General features: G+C 39.7%; 2 protein-coding genes across 3 annotated transcripts in view; both read left to right on the top strand.

Moving 5' to 3' along the window:
• The first annotated feature begins 379 nt into the window (after positions 1-379).
• LOC105941237 (tumor necrosis factor receptor superfamily member 11B) lies at positions 380-1923 on the top strand. Its single transcript, XM_024804111.2, has 5 exons — positions 380-544; positions 637-1027; positions 1168-1347; positions 1429-1510; positions 1607-1923. Exons 1-5 carry the CDS (start codon positions 527-529, stop codon positions 1845-1847), a joined length of 912 nt encoding a protein of 303 aa, XP_024659879.2. The 5' UTR covers positions 380-526; the 3' UTR covers positions 1848-1923.
• A 1152-nt stretch (positions 1924-3075) lies between these two features.
• Positions 3076-15884, top strand: part of LOC101480246 (F-actin-uncapping protein LRRC16A) — an 89676-nt gene continuing 76867 nt past the window's right edge. For both annotated transcript variants that reach the window (XM_024804198.2, XM_076889776.1), the window contains exons 1-2: positions 3076-3604; positions 7310-7407. In XM_024804198.2, the coding sequence (XP_024659966.2) occupies positions 3565-3604; positions 7310-7407 (138 nt within the window). In that variant the 5' untranslated portion in view covers positions 3076-3564. The remainder of the gene's footprint in view (positions 3605-7309; positions 7408-15884) is intronic.

Below are 15884 nucleotides of genomic sequence, written 5' to 3'. Positions count from 1 at the left end.
TAATGACTTTGTTACTCTTTTTGATGCCATGTTGTATATAATTCAAAACTTCTGAAAGTTTCATCTCAAAACAAGTCTATTTTTGTAATTCAACAAATCCTATAATATTTTTTTTTATTTAACACATTACCAAGACCCTTGTGATAGCTTTCATGTTTCACTTTTAGAAGCTACCTTATTGTTATGATTTCAGCACTGAATTATATAAAACAACGCATCAAGAACAACAAAGTTATTAAAGACACGTGTTTATCCCAACAACGGGAACATATTGACCCCAAAAAGCCTTTTAAACAGCCTTATGTCCTTGGGAGTAGAGATGGCTGAATTTACGAGGTGCACCTAAAGGCGAAACGAATAGCGACCGCATATGAACCGTACCTAACGTCTGTACGTGCGCCAATGTTTTCCAAGCGTGGATAGCGTCATCGCGGTAAAGATGTGGGGAATTCCCGTGATTTAAACATCAACACATAAACCTAAGACTAGACATCAAGACTTCAAGACACGCGGGTTCATCGTCGACATGTTTGTTGGGAACTCAGTATGTCTTATCTCTGGTGTAATATTGGGAGCGTACTTTTTTGTTGTTTTTTTAATTTTTCGCATAATGTCACGTGTCATTTCTCTTCACAGTTTATCGTGCCAGCGCTGTTCCTGCTCTCTGGTTCACTCTGTGGTGCCTCAGTGGTGGATCCTGTTCCCACCTTTAACCACCGAGACCCGGTAACCGGAGAAATCCTCAAATGTCCCAAGTGTCCACCGGGCACGTTCATGTCTGCTCATTGCACTGCCACCACACCCACACAGTGTCAGCCGTGCAAAAATGGCCACTTCACCGATCTGTGGAACTACCTGCCCAGGTGTCTGTACTGCAACGACCTTTGCACAGGTAACCTGGAGGTGGAAACAGAGTGCTCCCCGACAACCAACAGGATCTGTCGGTGCAAAGAAGGTTTTTACTCGGCTGATGACTTCTGTATCCAGCACACAGAGTGTGGCCCTGGATACGGGGTTCAAACTAAAGGTACAGTATTCATTTAATAAATATGAACTACTAAACCATCCATCCATCTTCTTCTGTTTATCCAAAACATCAGTATGTCTAACTCACTTTACACTTCCAATGAATGTAGTGACCTGAAGTCCTCTGTTGTCCTCTCTTAGGTACACAGCAGACAAACACCGTTTGTGAAACGTGTCCAGAGGGATATTTTTCCAGCTCATCTTCTGTGGTGGATTTGTGTGTAAAACATCAGGAGTGCTCCAGCGGGCAGAGCGTACTCCTCACTGGCTCAGCCTATTCTGACACCGTGTGTGGCACCTGTGAGAGTCTTGCAAACGGAGGTATGTTATTAATGTTATCTGCCAAAAACAAAATATTTTTTAATGCAACCAAATTTACAAAGTTATTTCAAACTTTCTCAGGTGAGACTCTCAGGACATTCCTCTCAGGATTCTTCCATGCACACAGGATGCGTGTAGGAAAAATCAAGAAGTTTGTTTCCAAGTGAGCACACTCTTTGTCTGTTTGATTATTCTCCAGCACTCCTTCACCTCTAAATTCAAAAAAGATGCCAATTAAACCATTGTCTCCTTGCAACAGATACATTCTTACCTCGTCGGAAGAGAGGTCCAGTCTCCCCAAACAGAGAGAGCCTCTCATGGATCACATCATAGACTGGCTGGCAAAGGCTCCGGAGGAAAAGCTGAGGAAGATTCCCGACATGCTAACAGCTTCAGATCTTAACTCCATGGCAGAAAAACTAAAGAAGAGACTCCATGAGATTAAGCAGCAGAACCCAAACTGCAGCTTAACAATAGATGAAGTAAACAATGCTCTCTAGTCTGCAGTCCGTTACACATTTATAAAAACTGTATACCTGTTTTACAAAGTTATGTGATAAAGCAGAATGTTCTTTGTATCGTTTGTCATTTTATAAGTATATATGTACTCATAAAATGACTCAAGTTTATAAAGTATATATGTATTCTATAAACTTGAGTTTCCATTGCTAAAGCTACTGTTTGTATATGCTGTACTTAACTTCAGATGGTATAGTTTCTGGGAATCAGAGATTTGGTGGTGGAAAGAGGAAGTTCAGGAAAGTATTTGAAGGAAGAGGTTTGCAAAGATTAAGATTATGAAAGCAGACAGGAATACTGAGAGACTACACATGAAGGAGAAGAGGACTGGAGAGATTGGGCTGGAAATGATTTGCAGCAGGTTTTGACGGTTAAGGATAAATATATGATAAGAAGTGAAGAGTGTGTTGCAAATGAGAGAGAACAGATGAAATAAAGACAGTGATTTAGGAAGTGCAAGTAAAGAGGAAGTATGGGCAGCTATGAAGAGTCTAACTGTGACCGGTCAGCCTTCCAAAAACTGTTAACTACATGTAACTTATGATTTAGCAAGGGTGGAAGAAATCAGAAAGAGGACAAATACTTTTTTACAGCACTCTACCTGATTCTCCAAATTGTTTGACACAATCTCAAAAAGCTGAAATATTCAAATTTCAACTATAGTTCAACTATAGTTTACTAAAAAAAAGTGCTGCAAAACTCCACTTTCATATATATATATATATATATATATATATATATATATATATATATATATATATATATATATATATATATATATATATATATATATATGAATCCAACATAGTGCAACCACTACAGCAATCTGTACTGTCAACGAGCTACCACATGGTGTCGCCCTCACTCCGTTTATATTACTGTTGGAAAAACCACTTCCTACAAATTAAATCTTTCACACAATAAAATGTAGCCTGCCACTCTTGACGTATGCTATAGCTGTTTTTCCTCAAAAGACTCTAACAACCATCAAACAAAGCTTTAATATATTTTTTATGTACTTCCAAGCGATATATATACATAATCTCTAAAGCTAACGAAGCTGTGCGCTTTAGCTACTTCTGCATCGGGAGTCTTGTGTGTCAGATGTTAAACATGGGGATTGGCACCGCTAGAGGTCCCAGTCTTCCAGGAGCTGGTGCTGTAGTCTCATTAATATCGGTCTGACACCACCAGCGCCGCCGCCCCCTCCTGCCACGCCATGCCGGTGTTCTGGGAATCGCATCGGCTCCCAGGCTGTCGCATCACCGACCGGGGAGGGGCCCCGTTTCCCACCATTGGCTGGTAGCCTACTGTAGCCCATTACCGACAGCTTTACGGTAGAGTGTGTGTGTGAGAGCGTGTAAGCGGTGGTCTTTTTATCTCGGCCAGGCGCTCAGGCTGCAGGGTTTCAGCATGATTTTAAAAGGACTCTAGCTGATTTTCCCTCCCTAGCATCAGCCTTTACCTCACCACTCTCCAAACTGAAAAGGGATGCGCCTAAACACAAGCGGATACATTGTCCGGACACTGCGAGAGAAGAGGAGCATGTAACCGGGAGAATCCCAGCAGCAGCAGCGGCGGCGGAGGAACCACCTGACTCTTTCCTCTTTTTCCGCTCACGATTTCCCCTCATAATTTAAGGCTTCTCGATGCGCTGAGCCAGTTCTTATCGTTGTTTTGGATATTATCTTCAGCAAAATGAGCGAGGAAGTGTCGGAGGTCCCAAAAGAGCTTCTGGGTAAGATACAAAAGCGGATTTGTGGCTGTGTGTCCAGGCTGGAACAATCACCGATACCCTCTCTCTCATCCTCCTAACTCACAGCGTGCATGTGCTCCGCATGGTAACAAGTTTTACTGATAGTATTGTAACCATAAAATCTATTGTGTTTATAATGCAGCCACACTTGGAGTGCAGTGCTAAGGCACAAATATCCAACCACAGTATAAAAATATGTATACAGGGTTATTTTTTTTTCTTTTAAATTCATTCATTTCAATATCATAGCAATACTAAACCGATTTCTCCCTAAAGCAGACTGCTGTTATTAAGAGACTGCAAATTCTTTATCTCCAGTTAAGCTTGGAGATGTTTATACGCGGAGCACTGCCACAAGGTGCTTGTTCTGTTAATGTTTACATGGGAGAAGAGCCAGATAGTTGAGATGTGTGTGGTCAGCCTGTCAGTCCTCTGCACATAATTTTAACTCACAGTCATCCTGGTCCACTTTAGCATCTCTAGCCTTCTTGGTAGCTGCTCTACTCTAACCCTTGTTTTCATGATCCCCTTTCCTCATTTGTGTGAGTCTGGAAACCCCTTGGCTCAGGGTTTCTGTTTAAGAAAGTAGGTCAGGTTTTGACATCCAGGTGTAATGTTGAATGAACTTCATCATTCATCTCAAGCAGGGTTCATTTTCTCATTGCCAGACACAGGAGCAGTGGAGAATGTCAAGGAGGCTTTTAGGAAAATGCTGTCAGGTCACGTGTTAGCCGTGTATCATTTATACTATAGATCCCTAACACAGTTTTTACATGTTATTTTCTGTGTACCCTGGCCTCCAGTTAGGACAGAAGCCAGAAAGAGTGTAATTTTACATTGCAGGAATTTCAGTGGAACTCTTGCATACTTGACCTTTTAACTAATTTGAGCTATTTTGTTTACATTTTCCCTGAACTGTTAAACATATATGTCTTTAACAGAGACTTGGAACCACTTTTAAATACAGTTTCTGCAGGTTTTTACAGTGTTTGGGTTTGTTATAGACGGTATTTTTCCTCCTCTTCTTAATGGGAAATTTCCCTGATGTTTGCTGACTAATTCACCCAACTCTGCACACTAAATATAAGGAATCTGTCTGCGTCTGGGTATAACCAGCCATTCTTTGTTGGTGGTGATGATTCAGTATCATGCAGCATTACTCTTGGCATCGTGCAAGGAGTTTCAGCATGATGCTGCAGATGGAAAATTGTTGCATGAACTCAGAGTGTTCTCTGCTGAGTAACAGGACATGTCAAGTGCTTGTGCTCATGTTTTCCGTTTAACTTACTTGGTAGTGAGCAGATTAGGTCAGGACACTTTGAGTTTCAGCCTTTTGAGGATGGAATATTGAAGTGGACATATTCAGAATAAGTGAGCTCGTGCTCAAAATGTATTCTACTGAAACATGCTCAGACACATTCAAAGTTAGGGCAACAGTTACTCGTCTGATTACACACCTAAAGTAACCAGACAGGCAAGGCTGCGTCAGCAAGGAGAGTTAGGAAACAGAAGGAGAAAGTTTGCAGCGCAATGCTGATGCTGGTAGTAAACTTGACCTTCATCTCTATGATCTTTTTGGAGAGTGAGTTAAATATTTAAAATGCTCTTTCTTTCCATAAAATTGCTTCATGTCACTATTTTCTCACACACAGAAGTTTAAACATTTAGAAGAGAGGAAAAACAATTTTGCTCACTTTTGAAGCAAACTGGCTCTAAAATGACTTAAATGATTATTTGTCTCTATATTGATATATGATGTCTTCTTAATTCTTTATAGATGAAACAGTACAGTGATGGAAATCTCAGGAGGGATTTTTTTCACACTCCTCTTCACAGAAACTTTAAGTCCTTTAGGTTTCTTGGCTGCTTCTTGTTAACTCCAAGCTTCAGCTCTCTTCAAAGATTTTCTATAGGACTGAGATCTGGAGACCGGCCAGGCCACTCGAGCATCTTAGTATTTATCTTCTTCAGCCACTCCTTTGTTTCATTAGTGATATGTTTTGGGTCATTGTCATGCTGGACACCCATCTGTTACTAAGGGAAGGAGGACCTTTTTTAAGATTTTACAGTACACGGCCCTGTCCATTGGCCCCTCAATGCTGTGAAGTCGTTGTGCACCCTTAGCAGGAAAGCAGCCTGAAAGCATGTTTTCACCTCCATGCTAGACTGTGGGGATGATGTTCTTTGAGCCATACACAAAGAATCTGCCTGTACACATGCCTTCTTGAGCAGGGGGACCTTGTAGGCTCTGAAAAATTCCAATCCATTACTTTGTTGTGTGTTACTAATGGTGTTCTTGGTAATTGCAGCCCCACCTGCAGTCAGATTATTAACAAGCTCCTCCTCCAGCATTTGATCAAATAATTATTTCCCCTACTGTGTCATGAGTGTATTTATTAGTGGCTTTGTGAAGCAACAAATCAGGTTTGACACTAAGTTAATAAATTAGCCAACTAATTTATGGAGCTCTCAGTAGTTTGTTTACACTTTTGCAATGACATAAGTGTCTCATTTCCCCACCACCTCCAATTTAAACTGGTGTGACCTATAGCACACATGCTCTACCTACCAAATGAAAACAAATGCCTTGTGAAATAAGAAATCCTGTCACAGCTACATTAAATTGGCAGAAAAAAAAATTACATCCGAGTCCGACACGAGTGATTTGAGACCAAAATCTGCCCAGACCCATTAAAACATACAAGGCCTACATTTGTGGCCTTTTGAGAGTCGCAGAGATTTTTCTGTGACTCTCAGGTCTCTGCACTGAGGTTGCAAAAGTGCTGCAGCAGGAAATGGTGCACACTTGCAGTGAAGTTTATTTAGGAAGCTCAAGGCTGGCAGATGAACCGTTTTGCACCGTACCTAATTATTACTTTTCCTTTGATCTTATGATGGTGTGAGGAAGCCCGTAGGCGAGGATATGCGCAGCACAGATGTACATGCAGAATCCCCGTCTGTGTCAGACGCATGTGCGCAGACTGCATTTGTGACTGTGTTTTAGGTGAATTAACGTGGAGAGGGGGCTGACCCAGTTCTCCTGTTTGAGCCTGTTCGCTGGTTGTTGACACTTCTGCTGGGTGTGAATAATCAGTCTGTAACGGGAAACATACACTCGGCATTAAGCCTCTGTGGGCCTGTGTTCAAACGGGTATGGATATACTCACATGCATAATTGAAATAATTGAAATTATTATATTATAAATGATGTTTTTTCTTTTCTTTTCTTTTTATGTGTTAGAAAGTAGGCGTTAAACGTCTCAGTCGTCAGAAGAGGGATTCATGATCTGATAATTAAATGAAAACTAGAATAAAGTCAATATTCTGTTATATTAAAATGGAACTTAAATATTTCATCATTTTTTTTCCTAATCAGTAGATATGATGGATTTTTCCCCTGTGGCTGATGTACACTGATCTTTCTCTGCTGCGTAAGCAAAGTTGGAAAGAGACTACAAATGAAAAAGAATATACATTAAAAGCCGCCTCTTCTCTTCTCTTCTCTTCTCTTCTCTTCTCTTCTCTTCTCTTCTCTTCTCTTCTCTTCTCTTCTCTTCTCTTCTCTTCTCTTGTTGTAGGGAATTACAATTTCTTTAACAGCATTTTCCCAAATTTTCTCACTTTAGTCTGTGTCACTCCTTATTTATTTGACTCCTTATTTGACATCTTCTCTCCTCCTCTGTGTAGAGAGCGTGAGGGATGCGGTGGGAAGAAAAGTGAAGCTGTCACTGCGGAAGAGAGTCAAACTGGAGATCAAAGGAGACAAGATGGAGAACAGAGTATTGGTGAGTCAACTCCTGATGCTGCCAAACCATGTTGTTTCATTAAGGCTTGCATTTATCGAAATGTACTGATTTCCAGAGGTGTGGACTCGAGTCACATGACTTGGACTCGAGTCAGACTCGAGTCATTAATTTTATGACTTTAGACTTGACTTGAAAAAATGTTCTAAGACTTGTGACTTGACTTGGACTTTTACACCAATGACTTGGGACTTGAATTGGACTTGAACCGGTTTACTTGAAAAGACTTGATATTTTACCCAAAATATAAAATTTAACATGCATATTATATAGAGATTGAAAATGTGACGTCATTCACGGGTAGAACCGCAAAGGATTCTGGGAACTCGTGGCAAGCGGTACTAGCGCACGCAGGCTTTCAATTAAAATCAGTCACACAGCGATAAAAAGAAACACAAAAATGTCAAGAAGCTGTTGTATTATTAACTGCAATAGCCGGTCGCATGACAGCCACGGGAAGCCGACGGGTAAAGAGATCGGTTGTTATCGGATTACGTCGTTGAAGAGAAATTGTTCGAGCCATGTTTCCGAAGTGACAAAGACGCGACGGGTGGCCTGGATTGCAGCCATTCAAAGATCAAATATAACGTCCCAGAACCCTCCAGCTCACAGGTTAGTCTGCTCCAAGCATTTACACAAAGGTCAGTCTGCTGTTGTAGTTAACATAATTGGTGATATAGGTTACAAGCAAGTCTGGCGCTGAACAGAAATTGTCGCGCTATGCTCCTTTATTTATTGTGTTTATTGTGCATAAATAGTGAATTGTCCTGACACAATATTGCGTTTCGCTTCTGTTATTATGGTACAGTGACAAAAACATATACTTTTATTCACAGGATAAAACAGGTTTTTTGTATCACTAATTGCCCAGTACGATTACAGCATACAATATTATTGTCACTGCTACATTTCTGTGATGCTACCAGAAATTATTTCCACTACTAATTAATTACCGTTGAGCTCAAAGGTTATATTAATAAACAGTTAAGGAATGTGTATTTATGACGACGATTTGTGAGACTGGTAAACTTATGATACGTACGATGGTCTTTACTTTCTACACGGTGCATTTCAAGGTCCTGCACCCATCCGTCGGTAAACTGTACCTGGGCTTGTTGCAGTGACCTGAAGTTACTAAACTTCATGAGTGTATGCACTCACTCCAAGAACCGTATGATTATAAATATGCATATAAATATGCTACGATGAGATAGCTGACTTCATCTAACTAGCAAATGTTTTCCAGGCTACGTTGGTGATGCAGTTTTTTTTTTTAAAATGATATTTAAAAAAAAAATATCATTTATTTATGTATGATATTTTTGTCATGCGATTTCAAAGCCGGTCCTACAACCGCATCCAAGAATAACATGCAGCTTATCTCAGAACTGTCGGTGAAAATTATTCTTGGAGCTAAGTTTAATTGAGCTGCATTTTAAAGAGGTGCAATTTCACAATTTGTGTATATTTTCTAAGTTCACTATTTTGTCATGTGTTGAGAAAAACACAGATTAAAAAATTACATGGTCTAATATTTACATTTAGCATAACTGCAACATGCTTTTTTTCGTTTGTTTTTTTTAAAGACTCGAAAGGACTTGAAATTCAAAGTTTCAGACTTGTGACTTTACTCGGACTTTTACACCAGTGACTTGAGACTCGACTCTGACTTGCCTGACATTACTTGAGACTTGACTTGAGACTTGAGGATAAAGACTTGAGACTTACTTGAGACTTGCAAAACAATGACTTGGTCCCACCTCTGCTGATTTCTCCTAAGAACGTCAAAAATCTTCCTGCTTTTCCCACACTTGTCTGTAGCTGCATAGTTTGTCTTTTCAAGGTTCACTACTTTGATTTTTAGGCTGATTGCACAGCAGCCCTGAACATTTCTAGACATGAAGGAGCGCTTCATTAAGAGTTCACGTGTAAAAACGGCTTGAGTGTGTGATCTGATTAGAAGGGGCAGTGGAGTGTGTGTGTAAAGCATCCAGCTGGTAACATTTATCAGGTTTTATTAATAATTGCCAGTGCAGTGTCTGGCATTAACCCAATATGTGGGCTGTGTGATCTTCTCGGCGGGGTTTTGTAAAGGTTGCACAAGAGCTGAATAAATCGGACTCGGGGAGTTGCACTGTGATTGCTTTTCTTTTTTTGGTAAGGATTTATTTATATTTTGGCTGAATTTCTGTTATTAAAAATATGCTGAGCTGAATGTTAGCAGTTCATATTGGCAGTGCCCTGCTGGCCCTTTTAGTAGGATTACTTTTATAATGAAGAAACATGTCACGATTGTCTGCCAAAAGGAAACACCTTTTTCCCTATAATTTCTAAGGATGTGTATGTTGCGTGTTGGCGATAAGGATATCCTCACAATGAATCTCCCATGCTGACTCTTAGCTTGTAAGTTTGGATACAGTTTGAGGGAGTCGAGCAATCGAGGTTTTAAAAGACGATTTTAAAGTTGCCTTATCTGTGTAGCTCCAAAGTGGCTGCTACTTTGCTGATAGTGTTGATCAGTGGCTCAATCTACAGCCACTAGCTTCCTTTGCTACTTGTCCGATGCGTCATTCATTCATTCTGTCATTTATTCACTTATTTATCCATCCAGCGACATCTCTGACTTTAAACACCAGCCCTCAGTGTGTGCAGAAATCAAGTGGAAATAGCAGCTCAGACCATTAACTTTTGGCCGCAGATCAGTAAATCCACCAGCAGCTAAATAATTAATACCTGGCAGATCATTAAAAATGCACTTGGCTCTTTCTGTGATGAACAGGGACAAAAAGCTGATATAGTTAAGACAGAACAGTTGCTTTTGTAAATCAGCATCTAAGCAGGGCTCATACAGTTGGATAGTACTTTGTGAAAATGGCAGGAGTCTTTTAGTAACTCAGCTCTTAGTGGAACGTGGAGCTTTTTGTAATTCAGCTTTGTGTGGGGGGAAAAAGCTTTGTGAATAGGCCTGCACAAGATTTCTCACATTTCTTCCATCTATATGCTTGTGGTAATGCTAGCACTGTACAAGTCTCCTAGGGACACAAGCAGAAAGAGGTAAGAGACAAAAGTGATGAGCATCTCTTTAACATCTTCTGTACTTGCTAAATGGTCTGGGAGCACACTGTGGGGGGAGAAAGTAGGCCTTCCTCTACTAAATGAGATGAATTAGCACTGCTGGTTTCTGGAGCCATCAGAGTCAGCACGGTTGATGTGGAAGAGGTACAGATGTGTTATTTAAAGACTTCTGTTATTTCCTAGTGTTTTACTTGCTGCATAAAAGGGCATTTCTGGTTTCATTCCTAATGTTAGCTGTGATTTTAATAAATCAACCTTTAATAACCCACAGTACTGTGCAAAAGCATCGAGCCATGTCTTATTTCTGTATAGTTTGAATCCAAGGAAGCAGAATTTCTTGGAATGGAAGTGGTCTTAAGCAAGAGTTTTCCAGGCTTTCTGAAGGTCTTTCAAAGTTTTTCTTTGGACATTGGCTGCTTTTTAACTCATTTTCATTCCAGTGCAAACATTACAGGAAACATCACAAGCCCAAAAAAGCCCTAAACAAAATCTGCAGCAGACGAACAGTATTGGAAGTCATGTCTTGTCAAAGTCATGTGCTTAAGAAATAGGAAACGGGTCCAGCATAAACCTGACATAGAACGTGAGAGATGCATCTGGCCCTTCAGGTGATCCATTGACTATTCACTGAAGCCTCATCAGAAATGGTGTCAGTGGAAGGTTGACTGTCAAAAAGCTCGACAGTCGCTTGAAACTTTTAAGGAAGGGAAACTGGGAGAAAAAGCTGAGGTATGCCATATTACACAAAAACTTGATTGAAAATCAGTGGCAACAGGTCTTATGGAGAAGAGATTTATTGCAGAAGTAAAGTAGCCTCTTGTATAAGAATAATAAGATGAATACAGAGGGATGCACCTCCTGGGAACTTGGCTCTTTCACTTTAAGAACCTTGAGAATTGTTCACACACTGGTCTGCCTAAAATGGGTAAAAATGTGCTCTTGACAGTCCACTGTTAGCGTCCACAGGAATCATGTAATCTATTAATACAACATGGTCTCTGCAGAGGACCATACACGTGCAGACAGACACACAACATACACAATTGTAACTATCACCCTGTCTCCTTGATGTCCACCAATCGCAATTTTCCTGTAACAAAGTATTTTGTTCTATTTGTATAGTATGTTTTTCAGTTTATCTCATTCTATTCTATTGGTTTTTCTCTTTTTAAAACTTTTCATTAATACTCAAATGTAATTTAGTCCATTCTAGTGCTCGACCTGCAGCTAACTTTACGTGGCTATGACAACAATGTCGCTATGTAGGAGCTGGACACAGAGGCTATAGTAGTGCTCATACGCACATACGCACTAAACAAAAGAAAGAAGTGGGAGTCAGTACTGGGAAGTGAGGAATTCCAGTGGAGTGGCTCTAGTATTTCTTCCAGACGCGGAGCGTGACGTCGTATCGGCGCTCTGCTCGACTGAACAGAACAAGTACAGCGCTGTTTGTTGCTCTGCAGAAAAGCAGAGTCTGACAGACTGATTATGGAGGAAGTGGCTCAGAGGGAAAATAAACATGTCACGAAGTGTAACCTGTGAGTGTTATCTAGAGTTTGGCATGATGAAAGAACAATCTATTTATAGATTGCCTGGAGATTAAATGTTACTATCAAATATGAGCTTCAAGTATTTTGGAAAAGTACAAACAGGAAGTAGAAACAGGATGAAGAAAAAGGGGGCGTTCAGCTAGTTTAAATGGAGGGTATAGCTAGTATATTATGGAAGTGTAGCATCTGCTGTTCAGTGTTTAAGGTCTAAAAGAGGTGTAAAGTTTTCGAGTCCTTACAGCTTGAATTATTATAGAACAGATTAGCCATCAATACAAACTTAAGTCAGTTTAATACTATTGCGGTTTAGTACAGTTGGAAAAATTAACTTTGTTAGGATTTGATTATGCAGTAAATGGAAAGTATGATTCTGTTCAAGTAACCTTGATGAGTAATGTGTTCTTACTGACGCTGAGTAGAACCTACATCAGTGTTCTCCTCCTCCCAACTTTGTTAGGTGTTCAAATCATGGCAAGCAGCTCTCCTTTCTTTCTGTGGTTGTTTACTCTAATCTTGGTGGACAGCAGACTCTAGGACGTTTTTGTGATTTTTACGTGACACCTTGCAGTTTTGCTGTTGGCTTCTCTTTTACTTAAAAAGTACCATATATCTATTTTCACAACAGTTTATCTGTTCTTTGCAAGTATTACTCAAAAACATATGGATGCATGGAAAAGCTATCTAGAGGTGGAGCTTGGCTAAACTTTGAAATTGTGAACTTTAGAAGTTGATCTAGAACTGTATCTGAATTTAGGTAATTTTGGAAGCATGGATTGCCATTGTGGTTTAAGGGACAGTGGATCTTTCACATCATATGCATGTCGCACATTATCTTCTTCCTTAGAAAGTCCAGACCAAGATGTCCAAGGACGTAATTCATGCATGGTATGGAAGGAATGTTTAGCCTTGGTGGAGATGCAGTCTCACAGTGCTCTTGTTCAGTTGTTTGCTCGTGTACTCATTCAAAGAGGAGTAAACACTCCCTTCCTTTACTTTTGAAATACTGAACCTTAGCCCTGTAACATTACAAATAAACTCCGACCTATATAGGATTTTTTGTTGTTGTTTTGTTTTTAGACAGATACCTGTCCTGATTTGTTGATTTACAAATCTGATATTCGAATGTGTCATGGAATATTTTTTCCTTGAGAAATGCAAAACATAAACAGGTTTCCTTAACGTTTGTTTTTTGTGGTCATTTATTTACTTCTCTCGGTTTGCCAGACTCTGCTTGTATCAGCTGGTTGTCATGTTTGTGGCTTTCTAAGCAGGTTGCCATGAAGGAAGTTGCAGAGAGTCCCTTGTGAACAAACCATGCAATGTCAACATTTTCACTTATCGGCCATTATAAATGCTGAAGCCGATAGATCAGCAAAGAGCTAACACCAGCCTAACCCTAGTTTTATTTCCTTTTTAAAAAGAATCATCACTTCTTTTTTAATTTTTTTTTTTTAAGAAATAAAGTTTAAAATGAGGATCTTTATATTTAAAAATACACATTATTGTTTTGATATTTGAAATACTGTCTCTGTATTATTTGTAATTTTCAGTGGGTTAAATGATCTGCAGATTGGTAAGTTTTGTTGTTATGTACAGAAACACAGACTAATAACCTTTTTGGTTATATCAAACAGGCACCCTCATCGGCTACATAATGAGTGGAAAATTTTAAATGTAATAAAATGAATATACTGTACAATGAGCACTGTGCGTGTTTATTGCAGTTAATGCAATCTCTTCTTTGAAATGATACCTACATCAGTAGCGTAGTATCTTCAGAAGCCATCCGGCTGATGTTTTGTTTGATACATTTCTTTTACCTGACTACAGATGCCACATAAACTCCTAAACTTAATTTGCTTTAGAACATGCGGCACCTCTCTCTCCACTGTGGCGTGTACAGATAATCAAGGGAGCAGTATTGTTATTTCCACTATCAATTAGGCTGTCTATTATATACACACACTCCCAGCCTGAGCGAGGCTGGGAGTGTGCCTGAGGCATCTGTTAAGCGCACGAAAGCTTGATACATACAGCCAGCTCCCTGCTTTGAAGACGGGGATGAAGGGGATACAGATAATAACATCAGTCCATCAAACACACCCTGGAGTAGAAGCGAAGGGAGAGGGGAAGAGTAAAATGTGTATTGAAATGTAGTGTACAGGGCAGAGTGCATGGAGAATAATCAGTGGAGAAAAACCATCATAGCAAAGACCAAAGCTTCAAATCTTGTCCAACCTGTCACTGTTCTCTTTTCTTTAACCTCGAGGCCTGTCTTTAGAGGAATTGTGAAAATGGAAGTGACCCAGTTGTCTACTCCCAGATGATCACCTGTAATGTTCCCATGTGGGAACCAGGAGTCCTCTGGTCTTTCTTTGACAGAAAAAGTACCCTCCTATGTTAAATTCTCTTTTTTTATGAGTGTTTTATTATTATTTTTTCATAGTGTGTCTACTTCCTATTAAGAAGTGTTTAAAAATGTCATAATCTAAAGTTATTATTGCATTTTAGGTGTCGCCATGACATTGACTGCTTTGTGAATTAGTGAACTAGTTTTTAAAGATGCACAGTTCAAAGGGAGAGCCCATCATCTCTATTGTGTCACAGTGTTACATGTGTTCAGGGCTGCCATTGGTCACTGAGCAATAATTTTGTGATATCCGGCAGCTTCGTGAATCGTGACAGTGGGATGTTCTCACTGGGAACTGGAGTGGGAGTTTGGGGTGTGTGGTTAAAGCAGTCTGACAAAAACCACAGTGATCTTACAGGATCTTTCCTGTCCAAATACATCTATTTTTAGTTTGGTTATCATTCCTGTGGTTGGGAATCATTTTGGAACTTTGCATGGCTGTGTGCAAACGATTACTTTTTTTTTTCTCGCCTTCCCCCCTTTAACTCGAGTTCAAACCGTTTTAATGATGTGAAGCCCATCATGGCTGTGTGTATTAACTGCTTAATGCTCCTTCAAGTACCTCTGTGTTTTTATCTCATTAGGATGTGCTGATTATTCACATAATTAGGATGACATTTGCAGTTAACCAGGCAGAAAAAATGTGTCAAACAGGTCACAGCTTCCCTGCTGAGTATACTCTGAAGTTACTATAATACATTGTAGTATTTAATCTACTATTACTGCTCTTGGCTAGTACATGGGCTAAAAGCAAGAGACATACATGGTCCATACCAAAAAGTGATTGTTTTAAAATTATGTTTTTTGAGTAACCTATGCATTAAACAGGCAATATTCTTAATTGTTACATTTTAGTTTTCTCTCTAAACTGTAGTAAGTTATAGGATCAACTCTCAATGAAATAACTTTATTTCAAATAACTACTGGCTGCTGGAAAAACATACAGATAATTGATGAAACTGAAACTGAGTTGCTGTAAACAGCGTTGCTTTTTTCTCTTTTTCAGTTGTTTCCTTCATTTTCCTTGAACAGTTTTGATCCTTTGCTCATACCAAGGCTAGCTTGCTGTTGCTTATGAGCTCCGGCTAGCTTTAGCTTCAGCTATTTTGCCGTTGTTAGTGTCATTAAAATGTCAACGTTCAGCCAACTGAGGGTGATTTAAATGTCTGATTAGGTTTGTCATTAAATGTTATGCTGGCCCCCCTTTTACTTCAGGACATTGCTGAGCTTTAACTCTAACAGCATGATAGCATGTGGCTGTGAGTGCAAGTGTGTGCTAGCAACTATTTTCCTGTCTTGCTGTTGCACGTTCATGAAATGGACTGGTTTGTAATTAAACATATTGGTCTGGCTGGTCACTTGTCCAAGTCAAGAACTCTGAAGACTAATATTTGTCCAGTACTTAGAATTTTTATGTTTGTTTT

Source organism: Maylandia zebra, linkage group LG11 (assembly GCF_041146795.1).
Source record: "Maylandia zebra isolate NMK-2024a linkage group LG11, Mzebra_GT3a, whole genome shotgun sequence".
Classification (NCBI taxonomy): domain Eukaryota; kingdom Metazoa; phylum Chordata; class Actinopteri; order Cichliformes; family Cichlidae; genus Maylandia; species Maylandia zebra.
Note: the sequence above shows the minus strand (reverse complement) of the source record. Positions and strands in the feature narration are given on the sequence as shown.

Bases quoted from the DNA above. Each gene is read 5' to 3' on its own strand.
- LOC105941237 (XM_024804111.2), top strand. The intron at 1,028-1,167 runs GTACAGTATTCA...GTCCTCTCTTAG, and splicing joins ATACGGGGTTCAAACTAAAG to GTACACAGCAGACAAACACC. The intron at 1,511-1,606 runs GTGAGCACACTC...TCCTTGCAACAG, and splicing joins ATCAAGAAGTTTGTTTCCAA to ATACATTCTTACCTCGTCGG.